This window comes from Cryptomeria japonica, chromosome 6 (genome assembly GCF_030272615.1).
Source record: "Cryptomeria japonica chromosome 6, Sugi_1.0, whole genome shotgun sequence".
NCBI classification, from domain to species: Eukaryota; Viridiplantae; Streptophyta; class Pinopsida; order Cupressales; family Cupressaceae; genus Cryptomeria; species Cryptomeria japonica.
The window spans coordinates 131548750-131575228 of NC_081410.1; the positions used below are offsets into that span (position 1 = coordinate 131548750).

A 26479-nucleotide genomic window follows, 5' to 3' on the forward strand; every position below is an offset into this window, starting at 1 on the left:
ATGATTAAATTTTATCTAAAAAATTGAGGGTCAATATCACATGTCTAATTCTCAACAAAGATTACTATTGCACAAGTACAATTTTAAGTTACTATAGAAAATAATAGATTCAAGGGTTGGTTCTAGACCATTGGAGAGTAAGAACCTAAATTTTGATAAGGTACATGTTGGATGACAAATATTGCACATAAACATACCATTTGAGAACGAGTCCATTATATCATGGATAAAGGGTAAACACAAGTCTAAAATAAGCAAATAAAAGTGTAAGACATACACTTTTCACTGCTAAAAAATAAATCGACATCATGATCTAAACATATAAAACATTATACAAAACAACCCATGAAATAGAAAACCTCATGATATATCCTTTCTCAAGACTACAACATCATATCATTTGAATCAAACAAATATATGTTAGTAACATGGCTTTAAAATGCATCCATACTCTCTGAACAATAATCAAACAAATATACTCTTGCACATATACATGTCATTTGAGTACTACTCCATTCCACCATAGATAAAGGGCAAAATCAAGTCTAAAATAAGCAAAGAAAAGTATAAGTTGTACAATTTTCACCTCTAAAAAATAAAACATCATTATGATCTACATATTGTAAAGTGGAAAATTGAACCCTAGTGATTCTCCACCTAAGAGAGAGAAAGGAAATCACTAGAATGATTTTCACTTGGGAGATACTTTACATTCAAAAGAGGGGTTGAATTCACTAGATCCAAACCCTAGAGTGAACAAGGATCTAAATACTAAGTGAATTTCAAGGGTGCAATGCAATTTGCCCTCTTTTGCAAGTAGAAGAGTTGATTTGTTGACTATGCAGAAAATGAAGACAAAATGGGTGAAATAAGGAGCTACCGATTTGGGATCGCACTGTAACTTCGGATCTGAGGTATTTAGACCAATACATATCTATTCTACAAATTTGGAGAAACTTCATTGGGACCGAGTTGAAGTTGCACCCGATCCTTCGAAAAATCCATGAGTTGAAAAGGGTTTTTCCGTCTCTGTAAATGAAGCCTAAATCTGCAATTATAGCCACACACCTGCAACCTACACACAAAAAAGAAGGGAAGAAGGGTTGTGGATAGAGGTTTTGCCTTAGTCGAACCCCGGTTGAAGAATCAACCTTGAAAGAAAGTAATTGCAAATGCTTAAATGTAAATAATGGAAATGTATGCCTTGTAGGTCTGCAATTTGTTGATGATGGTTGCTTTGCTTCTTGAATGTAATCATAAGTGTTGCATGAAATGACATGTAACATGACAAAACCCTAACACACACACATGCTTGCAAATGAATGTTGTAATGTTGCTCTAATGGATAAATGAAGAAGGCACATGAAGAAGAAGAAGACTTGATGAATGCTTGAAGACTTGAATACTTGATGACGATAATGGAGACCTTCCACTTGTTTACCCAGTTTCGCTTATCTTCACTTATTCTTACATATCCAAATGAGAGGACTAAATCCCTTTTTATACTTGCCTAGGAGAATTAATTTTCCTCTCACCGAAGGCCAACATAAGGGAAATTTAAATCCCGAATAGCAAATCAGGGTCAAAGGTCAGATGGACCCATTTTAGGGCCACCCAAAAAGGGAGGAGAGGGGCGCCACCCCCTTGTTCTGCCCTATTTTTGGGGCTCGGACAAGGTCACAAGGTGATGCAATGGCTGAAATAGGAGGATATTTGGAAGAATGATGCCAAAAGGGGTCCCAATTGAGTAGGGAGATGCAGTCGCTAGGGTGAGGACCTAAAACGCGGTCAAAATTGCAAGGGTCGCAATTTTACGACGCTACACATATAAAACATTCTGTAAAACCACTCACAAAATAGAAAACCTCATGATATATCCTTTCTCGAGACTACAACATCATATCATTTGAATCAAACAAATATAAACTAGTAATGTGGCTTTAAAATGGATCCATACTCTTTGAACAATAACCAAACAAATATATTCTTGCACATAAACATGCCATTTGAGCACTAGTCCACTGCACTATGGATAAAGGGCAAAAACAAGTCTAGTAAGCAAAGAAAAGTGTAAGTCGTACAATTTCACCTCTAAAAAATAAATCGACATTATGATCTAAACATATAAAACATTCTATAAAACCACCCACAAAATAAAAAACCTCATAATATATCCTTTCTCAAGACTAAAACATCATATCATTTGAATCAAACAAATATACACTAGTAACACGACTTTAAAATGGATCCATACTCTTTGAACAATAATCATAAAAATATAGTTTTGCACATAAACATGCCATTTGAGCACTGGTCCATTACACTGTGGATAAATGGTGAAAATAGGTCTAAAATAAGCAGAGAAAAGTGTAAATCGTACACTTTTCACCTCTAAGAAATAAATCGACATTATGATCTAAACATATAAAACATTCTATTAAACCACCCCCAAAATAGAAAACCTCGTACTATATATCCTTTCTCAAGACTACAACATCATATCCTCATTTTTTTTTATGATATCATGAGATAACCCAACAAGACTTAGCCCAATGACCCAACCACACCTTACCTCGATTTTACTTTTTATCAAATTTTTAAAATATGAAAAAAACAAACTGAAACGAAAATATCCTTTGAATCAAACAAATATATACTAATAACATGACCTTAAAATAGATACCTATTTTCTCAATAATAATTTTCTTCTAACATGCAACCAAACCTAGCTACATTAAAACAAGGTCCAAAGTCCTAAGGTCTTCTTTTGAAACAATAGCTAGATGTCCTAGGGCACAACCCCAAAGCTAATCATGTCCATTTTTCCTTTCTTCTCCCCTTCATCTCGTTATTACAATGAAAGTTTTCCTCAACCCCATAACGTAGACCAAACACAAAATATCCCCACATTATTCCCCAGCAAACGAAATAAAAATGAAAAAAAGTCCTTCAAAATGTCCTCGGTCATAGACGGTAATCCTAATCCACTGGCCCCACCACGCAACGCGCTAACTGGCAGTTAAACGGCGCATTACAGCAGACTACAGCCGGTCACCCACAATCCGCAGCCGGTAAACCAAAAACGTAGACCCAAGCATTTAATCACCATTTTAACCTCGTATTACTCTCTCTAGTTAAACCACGTCAGATTTCATTTACCATGGTAAAAAAATTAAGCGATCAAAATTACTACCCTTCTCGGCTTTCTAAAATTAATAGACATATATAGCATAATAATAACATTGTGAAGTTGTTATGTTTGTGAGTGTTATTTTGAAGGAGGAGGAGGAGGAGAAGGACGAGGATATGTTTTTGCTCTAGTTTTCATGGATTTAATGGAATTGTAATTGATTTTCGTTGCAGCGGATCGGCGGAGGTTCGAATTTTTCTGAACAACGGATTTCTGTGCTTCAAAATAAGGTCTCTCGTACTCATCTTGCTTCACAATTTTATTTTATTTTTTATTTTCCTTTGTATTGTATTGCAATGTCATCTGTTTGTTTCTGGAAAGTGTTTAGTGTAGAGGCTTGTCTATTTAAGCCCTGAAAGGCCCTTGCATGTATATGTTTTAAATTGATGTTCCTTTTTAAGCAGGCTTTAGTAATAGTTGGGGTTTCAATGAAAGCATTTATTTTTAATCCCATTAAGCTTGCAAGGATCTGTTTGAGAAAGAAAAAAATGCGAGACAAGGTAGTGAAAATGAAATAAGCTACGCGAGTCTCGATCTCTTGACCTCTGGACATAAATATGTAGTCGAATACTTTTGTACCAGAAGCTTCAATTTTACGTTATTCTTTTTATTCTTTTTCTTCTTGGTGTTTAGAGGAGCGCCTGATCTTAATTTTTGTATTTGAGTATTTTGTGGTTTTATTGGGTTTGTTTTTTTGGGTTTTGAATTTGTATCCCTTCTGACTGTTGAGAATTTGGGGTTTTATCTGTGAAGGATTCATGCTTTTTGTGATTGTAGTTAAGGAGGAGGAGGAGGGGGTTGTAGAAACAAGAAACCTAGACTAATTGTAATGAATATGATTTTTCTTTTTTGGTAAAAGCAGCTTGAGTTGAAACTGGTGGTCATATAAATGAAGAGGGGAAGGGAGGAGAGCTACATGGGGGGTGCTCAAGTGAAGCGCCCTTCTACATCTAGAGGCGAATCGTAAGTTCTTTTCCTTATCCCTGTTAATTCAAAGGTAATTGTTTTATCATTGTAGTTTTATGAGAGAATTGTTAAAGGAATTTAATCCCTGGGTGTACTATGTGTGTTTGAAGTTTAGTGGGGAGACTATATCTCTATTTTGTTTTTTGAATGACTAAAGTGAGTGCATGCATTATGGATAGTATGATCTTATTTGCTGGATATAATCAGTCTGCAGTTTTTGCATCTCCTCCTTTTTTCATGTTTGGTGTTTCTGACGTCCATGATCATGCAATCTAATATAATTTTTCTAAGAATTTGCTGTTATTTGGTCAATCTGTATCAGTCATCTTTCATTAGTAGTGGTTCAAGCTAGTGGGCTGCAATCTAAACTTTGTTACCTTTAAGTTTAGTAAGTTCTATGTTAATTGTTTTATCAAACGATTTGTAGATGTTAGGTTTTTCACATAGGTATTCAGCGCTTATGAGGTATCACTGGTTTTCTTCATGTGGTCGGATTGCATGCAATTGCAAGTTTACCTTAGGGCTTTTGTGCTTGTTTGGCACAATTTATTTTGTGCATAGCGGGGTAATATCTTCTTTCAAAAGGACCCTTTCTGCAATTATTTTCATTAGGAAAGACTATTCTATGAGCCTCATTAAGGGGTAACAAACTGCACTCTTGCAATTTTGGTATCTTATTTTTGTGGGGAGACTCGGATTGCAGCAAGTTTACCTTAGGGCTTTTGTGCTTGTTTGGCACAGCGTGGTAATATCATCTTTCAACATGACCTTTTCTAATTATTTTCATTGGAAAAGGCTATTCTACGAGTCTCATGGAGTGGGAACAAACTGCACTCTTGCAAGTTTGGTCTCTTATCTCCGTGGGGAGCAACTCAATGAGTTTTGAATCTGGGCTATTTTTTGGTGGTAAGTGACCCAATTTACTTGTAGGTCAATGCTTCATGAATACATAGTCTGCTGTGCAAATTTACATTTTGTTAATTTTTTATATTTGTATGAAATTGTGAATTTTTTGATTTGACATTTTTTTTGTTTGAGTGGTTACAAGACCGCCACCATCATTACTGTCAACTTGTATGATTGACCTTAAATTTGTTCCTTTGCAAATAAAGATTAGATTATCTTGTCTTTCAGTCATGAAGGGTTTTCAAAATTTAATTGTCTTGGGTGAGTTGAAACAGCTCTGGACCGCCACAAAATTTAGGAGGAACACAGAAGTTAACTACAGACGACGCATTGGCCTATCTGAAAGCGGTGAAAGAAATGTTCAAAGACAGGAAAGAGAAATACGATGAATTTCTTGAAGTAATGAAAGATTTCAAGGCACAAAGGTTTGTAATTGATAGCATACAAATGTTTTCATGGAGTAGATCTGCCTTTTCTAATTGCACTGTTTAAGTGGAACTTTATTTTGAGTAGAGTTTTGTTTGCCTTGCAGAATTGATACAGCTGGTGTTATTGCCCGTGTGAAAGAATTATTTAAAGGGCATCGCAATCTTATTTTGGGTTTTAACACCTTTCTTCCTAAAGGTTTTGAAATTACACTTCCGCCTGAGGATGAACCGCCACCCAAAAAGCAACCTGTTGAATTTGACCAAGCCATTAATTATGTCAACAAGATCAAGGTAAATCTCATGGCCATACGTGTTCATGATTGTGGATCAAAAGTTTGGAGCCTTTATTGCCTCACAAACAGTTCTAAATTATAATTGATGTGTTTTGCTAGACTCGGTTTCAATATGATGAACAAGTATACAAAGCTTTTCTGGAAATTTTGAATATGTATCGGAAGGGAAACAAGACAATCAGTGAAGTGTATCAAGAGGTAGTGTACAGTAGGTTTTAATATTTCTTTGGCATTCTACCATCATATCATATTTGTGTATTATACTTATTTCCTTAGATGTAGGGAGTCTTCAAAAGTTTATAATTGTTTTAAATATCCAAATTCACATTTTCGAATATAATCTTTGCTTGACAGGTGGCTTCATTGTTCAAGGACCATCAAGATTTGCTGGAGGAATTTACTTATTTCCTACCTGATTCCTCAGGCACAGCACATGTGCCACATGCTCCATCTTCTGCAAGACCGGCAGCTTTTCCTGCTTCTCGAAGGGATGAGAGAAGTCCTAGTTTGGCTTTACAGAGACATCTTCATGGGGAAAAGATGGTTAGAATTTTTCGGATGGCATTCTACCTTGCTTATCATTTACCTTGTTTGAATGGCTTGATGCATAATACTTGTCCTCTTCTGATCCTTTCTCTGTGGTTTATGGCAGCGGGAGAAAACTGTTACTTCACAGATTGATCGTGATCGTAGTGTTGAAAGGCCTTCTGATCATGATGGTGAAAAGCCACCCATCAAGCTTGAAAAAGAGCACAGGAAGAGAGTTGAGAAAGAAAAAGAAAGGAAGGAAGATAGGGAACGCAAGGATCGGGAAAGAGATGAAAAGGACTCAGAACAAGAAAGAGACAGGGAATTAGATCCCATGCAGAGACTTCCGCATAAACGTAAATCTGCCAGGACAGCTGGTGAGCTGATTCGAAGGCAAACACAGGGAGGGGAAGGTGGGGAAGCTTTTGTAGGGCAGTCTATTCCAACTTCTTCATTTGAGGACAAAAATGTTTTGAAGAGTAAGTAATTTATATTAAAATTATTCAAGGGTTATGTATTGATTCTTTTTGTATGTAAGTGCTTTGACCTCGTGGCTCCTTTTCCAGTTTAGTTAGCCTTGGGAAATGCTCTGTAAGATAAATTTATAGTCTTACTTAATTTTGATTTGAATTTTTTTCCAAATTGCAACTATTTTGTAGTTAAGGTTGTTCCAACTTCTTCATTTGAGGACAAAAATGTTTTGAATAGTAAGTAATTTATATTAAATTTATTCAAGGGTTATGTATTGAGTCTTTTTGTATGTAAGTGCTTTGACCTTGTGGCTCCTTTTCCAGTTTAGTTTGCCTTGGGAAATGCTCTGTAAGATAAATTTATAGTCTTACTTAATTTTGATTTGAATTTTTTTCCAAATTGCAACTATTTTGTAGTTAAGGTTGTTTGAAGATATTGATATTGGATTGAACATCAAATTGTAATGTCTGGGATTTTTTGACTTGTTTTATGGTAGTGAGTGGCACCTATTACTAGGATCTAATTACAGAGCCAGTTTGTGTTGTAGCGATTATGCTTGAATGTAAAGTCTGCATATTTTAAAAATTAGAAGTCACATTTAAATCTATCTGGTGAATGGAGATCAAATATTTTAATCTGTTTACAATTTATCACTTGTGCGATGTTTCATATGTGAAAATGCTGTGTTCAGGTTGTAAATGAATTATATTGAATGTATTAAGCTTACCCAAGGAGAAACAACTCCAATTTTTTTGACATTTGCTTTTATTAATACCATTACACTGCCTTGATACCAATATTAGGGATGGTGTGTTTCTCAGGGTCTAGCTGTTTCCTTGCATGCAGTCTCAATTTTTTGTTGTCGACTCCTTCAGGAACTATTTGGGTGTTGCTTTGGTATATTCAGTGAAACAAGTATTGACCTGGCTGTTATTGATGGCATTAAACTTTGCAGACAACTGCTATATGAATTTATTCAATTTGTTGAATTTTTGTCAGTGGGCATTTACTGTTATTGTTGTGAAAATCTGTGCGTTGATGGGATAGTCAAAGGAACTAATAAGAAATTTTATGCAGATGTGTATCATCAGGAATTACACTTCTGTGACAAAGTGAAGGCCAGATTGCGAAATCCTGATACCTATCAAGAGTTCTTGAAATGTTTGCACATATACAGCAAGGAAATAATTAATCGAACAGAGCTGCAAAGTCTGGTATGTCACATTGTAGTTGGAGCATTTTGTTTGTTAACCAGAAAATACATGGAAATAATTTTTTCTCCTCACTTTGATGAGAAATCATAGATTTACTTACTATTAGATTGATAGTTAGGGTTGTGGCTAGAAATTTCATTGCAAGTGGTAAATATTTTTTTGAAGTTGTGGACATACTGTGATATTGACAATGAATGTTATATTCAGGTTTCTGACATACTTGGAAAATACCCAGATCTTATGGATGGATTCAATGAATTTCTTTCCCAATGTGAAAATATTGGTAACTATGTAAACAATTTTAGATATACAGAATGCTTTCATTTGCAAAATTTGCTATATTTGATTATTTCCCATTAGTTAATTTCACTGATTAAAAACCTGCATGATTTGTTCTCAACATGGCTGTACAAATTTCCTGCAGATGGTTTTCTTGCTGGTGTGTTCAACAAGAGTAAGTTTTGAGTGCAACTTGAATTTAGTCTGTGTTCTATCTTTAGATTGGCCTTAAAAAGACTAGGATTAAAACTGAAACCTTGTAGTTGTGAAGCTTGTAGTGCTTTAGATATAATTAGTTGGATCATGAAAGTGATGTGCATCGTTGTTAAATCTGAACCTACTAATAGGAGTGTTCAATCCCTGTAGAATTATACTGGGGAGAGGGGTCACTCCCAAAGCCTGCGAAGATGGAGAAGGACAGAGAAAAAGACAGAGAACGTGACAGAGAGAGAGTGAAGGATGATCGGGAGAAAGATCGAGATCATGAAAGAGACAGGGAGAAGGAGAGAGAGAGACCTGATAAACCCGCAAATTATGGGGCAAAGGATTCATCAAGCCATAAGGTTTCCTTACTTTCTAATAAAGAGAAGTATATGAATAAGCCCATATCAGAGTTGGACCTTTCAAATTGTGAACGTTGCACTCCAAGCTACCGGTTGCTTCCAAAGAATGTAAGAAATGTATTTGGTTACAATTCATTCTGATGTATTTCAAGGGTAGCATTTTTCCTGCATTTTAATTACAATATGCTTCGCTACATAAAGTTTTATACAAATTTCAATCAACACTAACTTCAATTCCTTGCAGTATCCAAAGCCTTCTGCAAGTCATCGCACTGAACTTGCAGTATCTGTATTAAATGATCTTTGGGTATCAGTGACATCTGGCAGTGAGGATTATTCTTTCAAGCATATGCGTAAGAATCAATATGAGGAAAGTCTCTTCAGATGTGAAGATGACAGGTTTGTAATTGATTGACATTGCAGCGTTATTTTTCTATCACCAAGTCTTTAGATGATATCAAGTCATTTTAATGCTATTTTATTCGTAATTGTTAACTTAATATCAGTAAGTGATGGAAATTTACTTTCATTTGCTCACTCTGTATCTTCAGATTTGAGCTAGACATGTTATTGGAATCCACTGTTGTTACAACTAAACGTGTAGAGGAATTAATGGAAAAGCTGAAAGATACTGGTTCCAGGCAAGATGGTCAAATTCGAATTGAAGACCATTTGACAGGTTCTTGCTAACTCTCTGTGTTTCTAGTTTAGTGAACCTATGAATTGTAAGCAACAGAAGTAGTATTAACGTATGATTCATTTATGTTTTTTTTCCTTTCCATACACAGCTCTAAATTTAAGGTGTATCGAGCGTATTTATGGAGACCATGGCCTTGATGTGATTGATTTACTGCGGAAGAATGCAGCTGTTGCTTGTCCTGTTATATTGACTCGCCTTAGACAAAAGCAAGAAGAATGGTCAAAGTGCCGTATGGATATGAATAAAGTCTGGGCTGAAGTCTATTCAAAAAATTATCATAAATCACTTGATCATCGTAGCTTCTATTTCAAACAGCAAGATAAGAAGAGCTTGAGCACTAAAGGTTAGAAATATGCTATTTCTATGTTCTAATTCCTTACTGCCTAATAATGTTTTTTTCGTTTATCTTCATATATTTTTGTTTTTATTAAAAGGTAGGATCTTAATTACGCTGAGAGTTTTTAACTTACAGTGGCAGGAGAGGATATGTATTGATGCGAGTGTGTTCAGAAGAAACCCTTTGCTGCTGATATGAAGAAAATTTCAAATATTGCTTTTGGACAAAACTACTTCAAAAAATGTAGTATATATAACAATAAAGAAATTTCCGTTAAAAGGATAAAACAAACTATGCTAAAGAAAAGCAGAGAATACCATAGAAGTAAGTAGACCAACAGATATTTTATGGTTCACAATTATCACATTTATACATTTTTTTTCATGCCCGTACCTTGCGGAATAGTTGTGAGTTAGAACACATCTATGCTCAGTCATAAATAGCAGAACAATTATTATTTGTAAACTCATACTAATAGATAATCTTATTTCCTGTCCAAAATCACGATAAATCATATCTGGTATGCTATGGATGGGAGGGAAGATATTTTGTAATCAAATACATGAGGAAAGAGGAGGAGAATCTCAATAGAGTAGGTAACATTCACAGAAGGGAGAAGAATAGGAAGTGATAACACAGCAGAGAGGAGACAAAATGGAATGCACAAGCAGAAGAGAGTGAGTGGAGCAACGCAAAATAGAGCAAGAGATTGCCCCCATAGCCCAAGAAATGCAGAGACAACAAATCGTAGATGAAGCTATTCACATTTTCTGGGGAGATATTTTTTCAACTGGACTAGTTTTTTCTTAGACCCATGGAGGTAGCAAATTAACATGTGGTCAAATTATCCCTGGACACAACTCAGCCTGAAGTTGCATCTCAACAGATGAAGAGGAAAGGAAGAGAGTTGAGAGACCCTATTTTCCACCCAGAGTGTATTTGCTAAGGTTAGAGCTGAAAAAATGCTGTGGAGCAAACAACAAAGAAATGGTGTTTTGTTTTGGAACACACTGCGCATCTGATTAATTGAAACAGCATACATGTACCATAATCAATGAATTATATTAGGATTAAAGAATGCATATTTGAACAAAAGTATTTATGAAAAGATCATAGAAAAACATATGTATCTATAATCACACACTTATGTACTTTAAGAGCACCGTGTAGTTTGGTAACAAATTAGTCTCGACTCTTGCCATTTGATATAAATACAGTGATTTTAAACCATTAGAAAAATGTTTTGCATCTATAAGAACAGTTAATTTTAATCTTTAACTAGTTTTTTGGTATTTACATTCAAGATATCATAATTTGTATGGGTATGATTGAATGTGTATGAATATACCCACATTTCTCTTGAGGAAATATTATAACTTGTAAATCTATCAGATTTTATCCTATTTTATTGTACAGGCTTTTAATCATGGTTCTTTGACTTTGGACTTATGATCCTAATTTCCAAAAGCTAGACCATGGAACATATATGATGAATTTTGGACCTAGACCCTAGACCCATTTAAGAACTTAGAGCACAGATCACTAATATTTATTATTTTTATAATTTTATATAATAATAACTAGCATATAGATATCTTAAAGATATCTGTCTAAAAGATGCTGAGAGATGCCTGTCTTAAGATGCCTAAAATATTGGAAATGTCACATAGGTTAGATAGCACCTTGAGATTGATATCTCTCAGCATCTAATATAATTTTAATATTTATATGATACTAATCAGAATAGATGTCTTACATAGATGTGTTTAGAAGGTGCTGAGAGATATTAATCTTGAGGTGTCTATGATGGGATTGTCACAAAGGTTAGATAGGCACCTCAAAATTGATATCCTCGATCGTCTTTTAGATAGATGTATTTAAGGTGTCTATGTTAGTTTTACGTTTTATATCTCAAAACAATAATCTTGCATTTTTCCCAGGACCATGTTAAATTTTCTTTTGCCTTGCTATTGACCTGCTATTTCTCCGAGAAAAACAGGTGGAAACCAGGATTTCCCAATGCTATAGTTACCAGATTTGGTGGGGATTGGGAAAATTGAACAGATTTCCTGATTTCTTTCCTCAAGTAAAATCCCTTGGAAATCAGATTTGTGTTCCAAAAATGTCACACTGGATTATTTTGTTAGCCGCAATTGAAGGGCTATGGTTGCAGCGCTTATATCATTCTCAACATTGACATTGTTCGGTTTGAGAATGTTCGTGTTTACAGTTCATCGATATGTATTTTTAAGTAAAAACCCTTGCTATTGACCTGCTATTTCTCGGAGAAAAACAGTTGGAAACCAGGATTTCCCAATGCTATAGTTACCAGATTTGGTGGGGATTGGGAAAATTGAACAGATTTCCTGATTTCTTTCCTCACGTAAAAACCCTTGGAAATCAGATTTGTGTTCCAAAAATGTCACACTGTGGATTATTTTGTTAGCTGCAATTGAAGGGCTATGGTTGAAGTGCTTATATCATTCTCAACATTGACATTGTTCAGTTTGAGAATGCTCGTGCTCACAGTTCATTGATATGTATTTTTTGATTGGTTAATTTTCCTTTGTGGGGTGTACTTTGGTTTAGATGCAGTGAATGAGGCAGATGCTCGTGCTCACAGTTCATTGATATGTATTTTTTGATTGGTTAATTTTCCCTTGTGGGGTTTGCTTTGGTTTAGATGCAGTGAATGAGGAAGTAGCTCTTCTGTCAAATTTACCTTGGAGTTGCACCTAGCATTTTCTGTTGGGGGATCAGAATTAGATGTGGTGCTATGCCCAATTCAATATTCAAGATTTGTACATAATAAGCAAGTAAAATGTCTCCTAGGAATTTGAACATAAGTCTCCATTATGAAAGGCCTGATGATTCACCACTTGAGTTCATCCCATTTGACACTCACAGCTCATTGATTGGTCTAAATGAAAACGAGAAAAGTTGAATGGGTTTAGATCCTTCATTAGGTGTTGGAGTTGTGAAGATGAGGGCTTTAAGTCCTTTCACTGTTTCTGCTAGAATGCCAATCCCCCTGGCTGGTGGCAGTAAGGAAATACTGGAAAACCAAACTACATATGTTAAAATTTGTTAGTTCTCCTGATTATTGAAGGTATATGGTGTTTGGGCTTGTCGTTTTAACAAGTTGAAGGGAGCTTAAATTTTACCTTCAGAAAGGATGTTCCTTTATAAGTTATGAAGAGCATGCCATATACATTGTTATATTAATGCAGAATTGATACCATTGTCTAGTTATATCCTTTTTTCTGTAATAAGTTTTGGTTTCATGTCACTAGGAACTGTACTCACTTTTTGAATTTGGTTTTCATAAGTCTCAATTATTGACTTAGTAGCTTCTGTCAGCAAAGTCTTATCTCTGTATTTCTGATATTTAAATTGTTCTTTTTTGTGATGTCCAAAACAAAACAAAATTATAATGCATAATTATGAAATATCATAATGTAGATGACTGATGAATATCTCATTGTTTTGTTTCACAGCGCTTTTGGCAGAGATAAAGGAAATAAATGAGAAAAAGAGGAAGGAAGATGATGTACTTCTTTCTATTGCTGCTGGGAACAGAAGACCTATAATTCCAAATCTGCAGTTTGAGTATTCTGATCCTGATATTCATGAAGATTTGTATCAAATAATCAAGTACTCCTGTGATGAGGTATGTACAACCATGGAGCAGCTGGATAAGGTAATGAGGATATGGACCACCTTTGTAGAACCTATGCTTGGTGTTCCTCCACGGCCTCATGGGGCAGAGGACACAGAGGAAGCAGTCAAAGTGAAAAATTCTGTTGCAAAGAGTAGTATAGCAAGCATAGGGGAAAGTGATGGTAGTGCCGTTGCTGATATTGCTAACACAAATTTGAAACATCAAACAAGTGGCAAGACTGAGGAAAATGTAACAATAGAAACAACAGTTTCTACTCGTGTTAGAATGTCAAATGGTGAGAGTGTAGCAAGTGGTGATGCTATTCATGAAGCTGAGCAAAATGGGCGTAAAGGTGAGGGACCGGTTGGAAATTTGCACCAAGGAAAATTGCATGCCACTGCATCTACAGCTGATGAGATGCCCAGTACGGTCATGCAAGTTGGTCACATTGAGAAGATTGATGATCCAAATGCTGGACATGCTGCTGCGACAGATTCAAGTATGGGAAGGTTGGGTTTGGATCACGTGTCAGGTTTGTGTACTTCAGCCAGGCATATGGAGGGTTTTGACACTCAAATTGAGTAAATTTATGCTAAAAACTAAAAAAGTATGAAATAAAGGCAAGCATGACGAGGTCCTTGTTTTATTTTTGATTGTTTTTTTTCCTTATTGCTCAAATCATTGTGGTGTAATTGCAGGCACTGTTCCAGTGCCCTCCAGGTCTGGTCAAATGGGAGGTGAGAATGGGCATGAGCCTATTCCAAAGGATAGGGGAGGTTCTCAAGTAGAGGTACTGTTCCGGCTTTGGTATTTGGAATGTCTTTAAAGTACACTAATGTGAAATGCTGCCTGAAAAAAACAAATTATGGTGCTTCATACTCTATTTTCTTGGGTATTTAAAAGTATTAGACCAGGAAGGAATTTATTTTTATGAATTGTTGTTATACTTAAAATATATTTTCTGATTTAGCTTGAGGTTGACTTGAATATTCTGATTTAATAATTATTGTTTTTCTGTAATTTATCTTACACCACAGCTAAAAATGTCAAAAAGAATGAGAAAGTTCAACAAATTGATATTTTTTATGCATGTCAATGTTAACTTTGGTGTTTCCTTCTTAACTTCAAGTGTTGCCCCATCTCTGGTTTCTGTTTTTTCTTCCATGTTTGTGCGTTTGCTTATCTGACATCAGTCTTATTATTGTTGCATGATATGGTACAGGAAACAGAAAGGAGGACTGTTGGTTCAAGAATGGAAAGTAGGGCCATGGATTCAAAGGCAGATACCCTAATCTTGAGATACCGTGAAGTTGTACACAGCAATTTGAAAGCTGAAAGGGAAGAAGGTGAATTGTCACCCACACCAGAGACTGAGGATCGACTATATGGCAATGCTGGTAATGTTGTTTCTGGTATAGATGCTGTGCCTAAAGGGGAGGAGAATGCTGCCAATAGGCAGTATAGAAATAGACGGATTGAAGATGAAGAGGTTGAATGTGTTGCAGAAGCAGGAGGAGAACATGATGCTGATGCAGATGATGAGGGAGAAGAAAGTGCTCAAAGGTCAACTGAAGATAGTGAGAATGCTTCTGAAGCTGGTGAAGATGTCTCAGGAAGTGACTCTGGTGAAGGTGATGAGTGCTCACATGAAGATCATGAGGAGGAGGAGGAGGAAGAGGATGAAGAACGTGAAGAAAATGATTGTAAAGCCGAAAGCGAAGGGGAGGCTGAGGTAACTGCTGACGCCCATGATGTTGAAGGTGAAGGAACATCCATGACAATTTCGGACCGTTCTTTGCTAATGGCTAAACCCCTTGCAAAACATGTACCATCTAGTTTAAACAACAGAGCACAGAAAGATTCTAAGATTTTCTATGGCAATGATTCATATTATGTGCTCTTCAGGCTACATCAGGTACAGCATAGAATAGTTCCCTACATGGATGCACCTTTCAGCAATTTAATGATTTTCAGCACTTGATTACTGGTTTCATAAATGAGTTGGGTTCACACTAGTTTTGTCATCTTGCAGACATTGTATGAGCGAATTCTTTCAGCAAAGAAAAATTCTTTATCTGCTGAACATAAATGGAAAAGTGTTAAGGATACAAATCCTCCTGATCTATATAACAAGTGAGTTGTTGCATGCATGAGCATTTTCTAAATTTATCACCTTTCTGTCTTCCTTTTATAACTATAACAGGCTCACAAATTCTCTCATTGAAAAAACAAAGTTGATTGTTTAAAAATAAAAAATCATATAACTCTGCCATATTTTAAAATATTAGTGCTAAAATCATTGGGTAAAAACTATTTCCCTGGTTTTAACACTAGATATATCATATATAATTTTAATAATTGTTCCCACCTGGTTTGATGTTCAAAGTATATAGACCATGCTCCTCTATGCTGGTGTTTATGTTCATGATAAAAATGTCTTCAGGCAAGATTGTTTTGTTTGTCCTTACAAATAATTAAGCTTGGCTGCTGTTGATTTTTATGAGAGAAATGCATTCAGTCAAAACTGCATTGCTTGTCCATAAGCAATAGTTAAGCTGGCTTCTGCCTCACTTTGTCTCAAATTGATTGGTGTCAATGATCTGTGAGTATAAGATGAAAGAGGAAAGGCGTCGAGAATGACAGCAGGACTTAAAAATGTCACAATATGAAAACTGTTATGTTGCTATTATTTAAGGGTCGTACATAAACCATATGTTTGGTATAAATAAAGCATCACTAAAAGCTTGGTTCGATTTTTGTTTTGCTTGATATGTTGGCTACACCCAATGCCTTTATGGGAAATGTGCCATAAAGCATCAATGCTGTTTGTTCAAGTGGTATCTTGACATTGTTATGGCAATTACTTAGCATGCTACTGGATTATTGTCTACTGGACACCTATAATTTATTTCTGAAGATAGAATTGAAGCTTTTAAATATTTTTTTATAAAGGTCTTCTAAAAATTATATCAAGTTTTTCACATCTAATTTTAGTAAATAATATAACTTAATTGCGGATATGGATATAATGGTTTTTTATGTTATCTTTTTCCAAATTTCTGAGTAGAGATTTGACTTTTGAATTCAAACCCAGTGAGCTAGTTTCTAGTCGAGTTTTGATTTTGTTTGTATTTTAAGTAACAAAATTTTCTAACTATTATAAAATATTTGCAGATTTATGAGTATACTGTACAGCTTACTTGATGGATCAGCTGATAATGCTAAGTTCGAGGATGATTGTCGAGCAATAATTGGTACTCAGTCATATGTGTTGTTCACATTGGACAAATTGATATTCAAACTTGTGAAACAGGTCTGGTTAATGTCTCAGTCATATTTACTTTCTGCTTCCCTCTCATTAAAAATTATTACTTTCTGCTTCCCTAGCATTAAAAATCAGTCTGTTCTCCTCAATCCTGTAACTCTTATGCAGCTTCAAGCCATTGCATCAGATGAGATGGACAACAAATTGCTTCAGTTGTATATGTATGAAGGGTCAAGAGCACCAGAGAGATTCATAGATCTTGTGAATCATGCAAATGCCCGTATTTATTTGCACGATGAAAATATTTATCGTTTTGAATGTGTAAGTTTCTATGCTCTGTTTTGTTCTTCTGTGAAGTACTTGAGCTTATTTATCAGGTTTTAGATGGAAACATGGGAAAAGTCTGTTATATTCTCTTGTTACAAATGCTTATGTACTTGCAGACATCAAATCCTACTAGCTTATCCATTCAACTTATGGAACGGGGGCCTGAAAAACTTGAAGTTGGAGCTGTTGCAGTGGATCCTGCCTTTGCCAATTATTTGAATAATGAATTTCTTTCAGCAGCTTCTAATACCAAGGAAACACACCATGTCTTCCTTGCAAGGTACTTGAACTCTGAAAAAAATCGAACTTAATGTACCTCCTTTGTCCTTTAAATTCATCTTTGGGTATAATCTGACAGTAGTCTGGTATAATACTATAATCTAACACTAGTCTGTGGCTGGCTCAGAAACAAACGCAAATATGCATGTGATGATGAGTACGCTTCAACCTGCAAGGCTATGAAAGGTGTTCGGGTGGTGAATGGCTTGGAGTACAAGATAACATGCAGCACATCTAAGGTCTTGAAGAATCTTAATGATTATGTTGCTTGCATATTTTAAGTAAATAGGATAGCATGCTTGGGAGGGGAGGAAATCAGTTACCTAATTTGGGTGGAACGAACAAAATATGTAGGCACTCATTCCAATATTTTGCCCTTGTGATGTGTGTGTCAGGTTTCTTATGTTCTAGACACAGAAGATTTTTTATTTCGGAGGAATCAAAAGAAGCAGAAAATTTCTGCAGAGATCAACCATGGTTATGAGGATGCGCATTTTCATAATTATTGTGAAAAGAGGGCTGATCGTTTTCATAGATGGGTTGAGAGCTCTTAATCTGGTTGTCATTGACAAAGGTGCATATTCTTTCTTTGGAAAGTTCAACTAAAGGATGTTATTTCTTTTTTGGCATGTATGTTGTAGCTATAATAGCTGCTTTGCTAAAAGGAAGAATAATTTGGAGTATCTATCCTATATTTTGAAATCATAGGTAATGACGTTTCTGTTGATGTGCAGTACCAATGGGTAGATGCAACCAACATAAAGTCAGAATAATATTCAAAGTACATCTCAAAAATTAGCATTACTGGTATATTTATTATTCAGTTTCGCGGAACATTAGGAATGTGAAGAAATTGAGATGACTCTTTTAAATAGCCCTAGTAAGATAATAAAAAATCTCCACGTGATATTGGTGACAAGCTAGACTTTTTATTGGCCAAATTGATTTTTTTCAATTTCATGATGCTCCCATGCCTGGTTCATTGTGACATGTGGTGGATTGTGTTTCAGCTATATTGGTGTGGTCACCAAGGTGGTTACATTTATTGATTAATGGATGTACCTCCTGTTCTCAGTCTCAAGCTGAATGTAATTCTAAGCAGAATATAACATCAGATTGTTGCCCTAGATCAAAGGGTGGTGATATATTTGATTCTTCTCCTCAACTAGTATCTTGCCCCAGTCAACTTTAGAGTTTACATTTCTATTATTTCAACTTACAGGGATTATGTTTATACCATTGTTCATTTGCCTACTCTTCTGTGGGCTTTTGGAATATTTTAAGACTGCACGACTCCATGAGAACCTTTCTTATTTTGTTGATTCATTTGAAGTTCAAGTTTAACTATCTCGCTTTATGTAATTCTCAGCAGAATATAACATCAGATTGTTGCCCTAGATCAAAGGGTGGTGATATATTTGATTCTTCACCTCAACTAGTTTCTTGCCCCATTCAACTTTAGGTTCTACACTCCTATTATTTCAACTTACAGGGATTATGTTTATACCATTGTTCATTAGCCTCCTCTTCTATGTGCTTTTGGAATATTTTAAGACTCCGCACGACTCTATTATGAGAGCTGCCCTTGCTTATTTTGTTGATTTATTTGAAGTTTTAAGTTTAACTATCTTGGGCACACGTGACCAAAATTTTTAGTACTTTGAACCAAAGAAGCAACAATCGGGAAAAAATTGCAATTATACCCGATTAATCGGGAGTCGGCATTGGAGCTGATTTGTTCCCCCAAAATCGGAATTAATTGGTCAACGATTATTTCACGTTTTAATCTTGAAAAAAACACACGTTTAATCCAATAAAAATCGCACAAAGCCCGCAAAACAGAAAACTACCGCGAAAACCCTAAAAAATCTACAAAAATTGCTATTTATGGCGGCGCGTGGCAGTAGGTTATTCATTTAGCTTGGGGTTGAAGAATTAGTTAAAATTTGCAGTAAAACTCGTTAAAAATAAATAAAATTTGTTAAAATTCACAATACATTCGTATGGAAAAGAATAAAAGTTTTTATTAGGGCTTTTGGTAACGGAATTTCTCAAACTCGCGATAGCAAAAAAATGGTGGGTGAGCCGTGAGAGGAGTCTGCTGTGAATCACGTTGAATGTCAAATCCACAAATTTGCAATCTGCTCGGGAAGTTTTTGATTTATCTATAGATATTTTTAGGCTTTCCTAAAATTTCAAACATATATTTTATATTTTAATAATCAATGTCCATTAAAAATAAATATTATTTTACTTATATTATTATTTTTAAAAAAAATGATCATTTAAATATTTAAATTTACTATTAATTTACTTATTTATTTGAAATATTAACATTTAATAATTAAACAAATTTAAATATTTAGATTAATTTTTTTAAATTTATCAACTTAATATAATTATTTTAGACTTTAATATTTATAAATTATAATTTTGTGAATATATTATGTATATTTTAAAAAATTTAAATTTATATAAGACGACTTTAATCACGAATTTATTTTCAAATTTTTTACGAACTTGAATTTGAACCTTGTGACCTAGTATACATATGTTTGTGTATGTCTGTGTATGTATGTTTGTTTGTGTGTTATACATGTGTATGTCTATATGTTTGTGTGTTATACGTATGTCTGTATGTTTGTGTGTTATACTAGATACATATAACACACAAACATACAGACATACACAACCATACACACAACCAGTAATCTACAAATTCTACTGCTACTGAAGTAAACAGAAAAGTGTAATTTACACATACGTATTTGTAAGTTTAATACTCATCTGCCTTAACTTTCTGGTATTAAACAATGAGTATCTATAAGTTTAATACAATGAGTATCTATTTTTTACAATTCATGTGTTGAAGTGTCTATTTTATTTGCCTACAATATCTCAATGCTATGGAAATGACCTGACCTTAAATATTTAAAAAAAATAGTTTTTAATATTTTTTTTTAATTGTTTTTCTGTAATTTTTTATGTTTTTTTGTAAATCCAAAATTTTCCCCTTTTTTTGAAAAAATCTTATACTTTTGTTTTGCCGATTAAGTCCTCAAACAATTAATGCTTCCTTGCTTTGAACCATTGTGTAATTATGCTGAGAGGCCTTCTACAGTAGCAGGGCATAGAGTGTCATATCATGCCTGTGTACACAAAAACTATATTTTAATATATATATTTTAACACCTCCATATGGAACTATTAAAAAGTAACACATAAAATTTAGTGCACTTTTCAAAGTACAAATTAAACAAAAAAAAATATGGAAATAATGAATGGTAGCTTTTCAAAAGTAAAATTAAAATTTACTTACAAAAGTAAACTAAGTGTATTACCAAAAAAATAGTAATGTAGATAAAATAAAATAGTTTTTAATTTTTAAATGAAAAAAATAAAATTGTGTACATATATGTATATAGCAATTTATATTTAAGCTATATATATAATTTTTATATATTTCTTATACAGGTAAACCTAAATTGAAACCACCTGTAAAAAATTGCAAACCTATAGTTTGTTTGTTAATTTGTTTGCAAATGCATGACATTGCTATGAACTACTTGGCAATAAGGTACTGGTAGAGACTCGAGAGTGGTGCAACATCATGGAAATATATGGGAGTCAAATTTAACCCACGATTGGATCTGGCGTATAGTGTTTTAGTTTTTACCATAGAGCAGCCTGCGTAAGTACAACCTTTAGGTTCCTAAATTCAAATTGTCCATTTGAAATTGCTACCTATGAAATTAATCTTACTCACTTTTTCTGTTAATTTGTTATGGTATTTTATCACAAAATCTGAGCAGAACATTAGTATGCAAATGCAGACTCTTTTATTTGAATGAAGCAGAGTAGCCAGATACCCCTGTCCCTCCCTGGGTGCACAAATCTCCGTATCTGAAACAGTAACGTATATGTATCCGATAGAGTCTAGATACATGTCGGATATTGTACACATACGTGCCCAAAAAACCTTGATTTTCCAGCTGTGTTGAACAATGAATACTATGTGATTTGTTTTTTTTTAATTTTTAAATTTGACGTAAACTTCCTAAATTTAATTTAAAAAAACTTTATTCATGCAATGAGAAAGACATAAAATGTTTCTTTTTCAGCGACCCATTTTTTTGGGTTATCTTCCAATCCAACTCTGCTTTTTTTGCATACTGTAAATTGTTAAATCAACTTATAGTTATTCATTTAGCAACCATTCATGTTGTAATGAAAATGTTCTCTAGTGACTTAGAAAATTGTGTTAAATATGTGTATATGTTTTTTTATTAATGTCGTATCTATATTGGGGATCTTAAAAAATGGCTGTATACTGTATCCTTATTTGTATCTGTATCCGTGTCCATGCAATTTTGGTATGAAGGAAAGGCTCCCAAAATCTCTGCTTGGGACAGAAATAATTTTATGTCCAAACAAGCAGGAGTAATAGCAAGTCTTGTCTACATTTTCCTGGGATGCTATAAGCAAGCTTTATTTAATGGAGAAACTCTTATCGTTCTCTTCATCATTATAGATCATATATACATATGCAGCCATGCAGGCACGTAACTTGCTTGCAATTGCTACAGCAAGATGTTCCTTTCCCTGGCTCTTGGGAAATTTGATCAAATCCTTTCGTAGTATCCTTTTCGCTGCAGTTTTTGGAATCAGACTCACAAAAGCTACCAAAAAAACCTTAAACTGTAACAAACGTATATTAAACAAAAAACTAAAATTATAAAATTAAACTTGAAAAAAGAAACATAAAGTAGATAAAATATTACTACACATTTTAAGGTAAAACAAGACACAACAATTACCAAAATAATGAATGATGGTTTTTTCAAAAGTAAAATTAAAATTTATATGGAAAAGTAAAATTTAAATTTATGTAGAAAAGTAAAATAGCTCCTCAAATAAAAATAAATGATGTAATAAAATAAAATAATTCTTAAATAATTTTTTTAATGTCATTGTAGTAAATAAAATAATAATTAAATGAAATAATAGATATATGTATTTAAGATATCTATACTAGTGGTTTAGGAACATTAGTCTTAGATTAATGCCAATATCAGTAATCTTTGCCGTTTTCATATTTAACTGATGCAATCTTCCTTGTTAACTGACCCAATATTGCTTCTTATTCTTTCATCCATTTTATATAGTATTTATAATCTTCAAAAGCACATTCATGCTTTATTTGACAATCTCTTCCTTTTGAAGGCAATGGTAACATTTAAATAACTTGACTGGTTGATTAGCTTGCAGATCAGTCTGTTGTAATTTAAAATTATTCAGATTTGGGAATCATGTCTATTGATCGATACTGGCATCTATATTGCAGATTCCACCTGTTAAGGGAACTGAGCAAGAAACTTTCTATTGTGTGTAATCTATCGGCAAATAACACGGTCTAGCCTTTTCTACATCCTGCATAAGGTTATGTGAATTTGGAGCAGCATAACATCAGATGCTCTTTTAAGTGCTTCTATGGCACCTGTATTTTAGCAATCACTGTGAGGTTGCTGGATTATCAGCTCTGTATCCAGACTATTGTAAATGGCTAAGAATATTGGAGAACAGCCATTTTCTCTTAGAACTTCATATTCTTATGATTTCTTAATAATACAACTGCAAGAGTATTCCCTTGTAACGTGGTGATGGCCCTAACTATTTCTGATAGTGTATCAGAAGGGTTAAGGTATCACATTTTTTAGATCTAGTTACATCAATTTCCTACATTGTATGTGGAGCATCGTTCAGGATACTTTCAAAAATTTTCGTACAAGTCGAAAGCTGTCTGCTGGATTTTGTTATTGTACCTTTTCAGGGAACATACATGTATATATTTGCAGATATTTTCCACCATTTTTTTGTATTCTTCTGCGCTATATCTTTTTGGATCAGTATCTTTTGTAATTCATTGAATGGAAAACGGTACTTGTTCTTTGTAAATAATAATGACGGTTAAAGTATTGTCTTTCTTTTGGAGGACACTTACGAAAGACATTGATTTTATGTTGACCGAAAAAATCAGATAACTCTTCGATTGCTCTTTGTTAAGAATAACTTAAAAGCAGTAGGAAATTAACTTAAGTATTTCTATGGGTTTGGCCTTGGATTGTTATATTATCGTGATCCATGTTTTGATGTTTTCTTTCAACAAGACACCAGGGAAGTGGATATTGATCTCTTTGGATCTTGTGCATTCGCTGACCTCAGAGAAGCTTTTTTAAATTTGTTTTCTTGTGCCTTACGTATAGAGTAGTAAAATCTGTTTTTCTACTTGAGTATATTTGGTTATGGATTTTGCCATTGGTTGTTGTAGTAGTAAAAGGTGGGAAAGTTTCAATTTAAATTGTGTACCGTATTGTTAAGACATTACTGATCACGATTTATCGCAGAGCACCCAATATTGACTTGACCGTCTCTATCTAGCAAAATTTGAGGATCTGTACAAGTTTTATTTGACAATAGAATGGATTATGACGTGATTGAAAGATGTAAGTGAAGGATATACATGAATTAAAAAATTCAGGGATTGTTGTTGATTGTGGACTCAATTTTTTGCGGAGGTATTTTAGTTCAAATTATGGCGTGGCTTTAGTTAGTTGTGGTTGCATGGGTATTGAATATCTTGCAATATCACGAGCTGTACAATATATATGAGATGTTGTCATTGGGTCTAGAGATTGAAAATCGAATCGATGTCGTGTTGTGGTTGCATAGCTACTAAATATATCTTGCAATGTCACGAGCTAGACAACATTATATGAGATGTTGTCATTGAGTCTAGTGTGATTGAAAATCAATTTATTTATTTATTTTGGTCGATAAAGGCAGAGCCGATATATATCTAGTATTAAAGAGAAAATTTCAAAGAAAAAAAAAAAGAATCAAAGATTATGGTTTTTTGGATGTCTTAAGCTTAATTGTAGGATGGCTTAGTTTGTTGTCCTAAGATGGTTGTTTAATTTTAATTATCAAATAACCCATAATGCATGGGGATGCATTGACACTTTTTATCTCACTGATCAAAGCAAGAACTTTTGGTGTCATCATGCATTGACACTTTTAGCCTTGGCTGCAACACTTCCTTGATTTAGGTTATGACATTATTCACCTTTGTAACGATTGGATCTAAGCAACCTCTGTACGTTTATATGGTCTTTCTACAATAAGAAACAGGCTTAAACAACAATGTCCAATCCATTGCACCTTAAAAATCACATACCTAGGTAATCTCCAATGTTAACACATAAGTTGACTTGACGCACTCATTGTAGTGAACGTTTAATAGATTGTTTTGTATGCCTGTAATACTGTAGAAATGTACTGCACCCAATCATGTTTATTGACATTACAAACTTTGTTAAATATTCTTGAACTTTGTCAGCATGTATATTTGATTTCAAAGCAATGATACAGAAACGCTATGTCTTTTTGTACATCTCATTCTGAAGGAGTAATACAGAAATTATGCAACTCAATTACAGATGTCTTGTCTGCAGATAGATTGCAGTTGACACGACGAAAGTTTTTCAAGGGAAGAGATGCAACGTGAAAATTATGTAGTTATTTCAATCTCAACAATACTGACATGAATGAGTAAAAGACTTAACTTCTTACAAATATTGCAGGATCTTCAATCCAGTTCTTGAAACTTCCGCAGGTGTATTTAGTACCAACCTTTCAAGTGCAACTTCTGGGCCCTTTTTTAGGGCACTACATTTAGAGGGGTCTAGAAGTTTCAAGACCCAAGTTTTCAATTAAAAAACATTGTTATAGAAAAATGCAAACAGAAGTGCAAAAAAATACTAATTTCAAATTTTACAAAAACAACATATATTTGGTAAATTGTTGACAGTATGCGATCTGTATTTGATATCGATCTTGATCAGCCCCACTAATCTTGGGATTTCATTTGCACTTCCTAAATTCTACATCACACACCACTCACACATGTTATCCTTCTAATATCCCTTTACTCCTAATAAACCATTATATTAATAATGATTAAATAAAAAAGGAGACTAGGGCATCTTCCCATTAATATTTATTATAAGCATTTTATAATTGATCTTACGCTATAACCATGTTAGTACCTTTTTAACTTTGAGAAACAACTTGCAACAAATGGTATTCTCTTTCTTGCAATGATAAAATCTTAAATGAATTCACTACTATCGCAATGCTCAAGATTAGTGGGGCTGATCACGGCATTATATAAAGTACCACAACTATGTTTGTTATAGTGCTTGAAGTGCATGGTGGTGGAATTGTTCCATTAGACAAAACTATGTTGTTCCTTAAGACAAGAATGGAAATAATGTTTAAACTATGTTCATTCGAGTATGTTATTCTTTCTTAGTGATTCACTTACCTTTTATTTATTAGTGCACTATTACAATAGTTTCAAGCAACTATCTCTATTTAAAAACAATTTACAATGTTCGAGTGTAATCTTTTGCTTCTATTAAAATCATTCTTAGTGTAAGATACAAATTTTTCAAATTCTCTCTTCCAAATGTCAAAACAACTCATTCGTTCTTAAATCAATAGCATCGTATATTGTATTTAGCCAATATTGGAAGATCAAGAACAACCACTTTGATTCCATGTTAGATGCCAATTTGGGGGTTTGAATTCAAATTTCCACGCTAAGAACCCAATAAGTTAACTAGTGAATTTAACGTCTTGGGCTTATTGTTCATTATTGAACACATAAAAGCACTATTGATTATTTTTATGTGAGATGATCACATAAAATTCAGTTATTATTGTACTTTGAGGACATAAATACTTGTTCCTTTATTAAAAAGCAAAAGCACAATTATATTATTTTTGTGACATGATCATATAAAGTTCAATTATTGTACTTTGAAGACATTGTTCCAATACTTGCACATGTATCATGTGTACACTTTTCTCAAAAGAAATTATGCACATTTGACCAACATTTACAATAGTTTCATCGTTAATAATTTCTTTGATTTTATGAAAAAAATATTACAAATGATAGGAATCAACTAAAAGTTAGATAAACCATTCTAATTATTCTTGTGCACTAAG

At 34.0% G+C, this 26479-nt stretch overlaps 1 protein-coding gene across 3 annotated transcripts; it reads left to right on the forward strand.

Annotated features, from left to right (window-relative positions):
- The first annotated feature begins 3220 nt into the window (after nt 1-3220).
- LOC131044206 (paired amphipathic helix protein Sin3-like 4) lies at nt 3221-23275 on the forward strand. Of its 3 annotated transcripts, XM_057977482.2 has the most exons (25): nt 3221-3420; nt 4053-4153; nt 5338-5487; nt 5595-5781; nt 5883-5981; nt 6138-6326; nt 6436-6790; nt 7860-7996; nt 8204-8279; nt 8421-8450; nt 8642-8946; nt 9083-9237; nt 9390-9517; nt 9627-9881; nt 13373-14068; nt 14235-14326; nt 14759-14933; nt 15042-15451; nt 15569-15669; nt 16711-16849; nt 16970-17122; nt 17245-17408; nt 17535-17646; nt 17803-17981; nt 22752-23275. In XM_057977482.2, exons 2-24 carry the CDS (start codon nt 4080-4082, stop codon nt 17959-17961), a joined length of 4341 nt encoding a protein of 1446 aa, XP_057833465.1. In that variant the 5' UTR covers nt 3221-3420; nt 4053-4079; the 3' UTR covers nt 17962-17981; nt 22752-23275. The 3 variants fall into 3 exon arrangements, with proteins under 3 accessions (XP_057833465.1, XP_057833463.1, XP_057833464.1); XM_057977480.2 differs by having other exon boundaries at nt 14759-15451; XM_057977481.2 differs by lacking the exon at nt 22752-23275 and adding an exon at nt 18142-18764 and having other exon boundaries at nt 14759-15451.
- The last annotated feature ends 3204 nt before the right edge of the window (nt 23276-26479 follow it).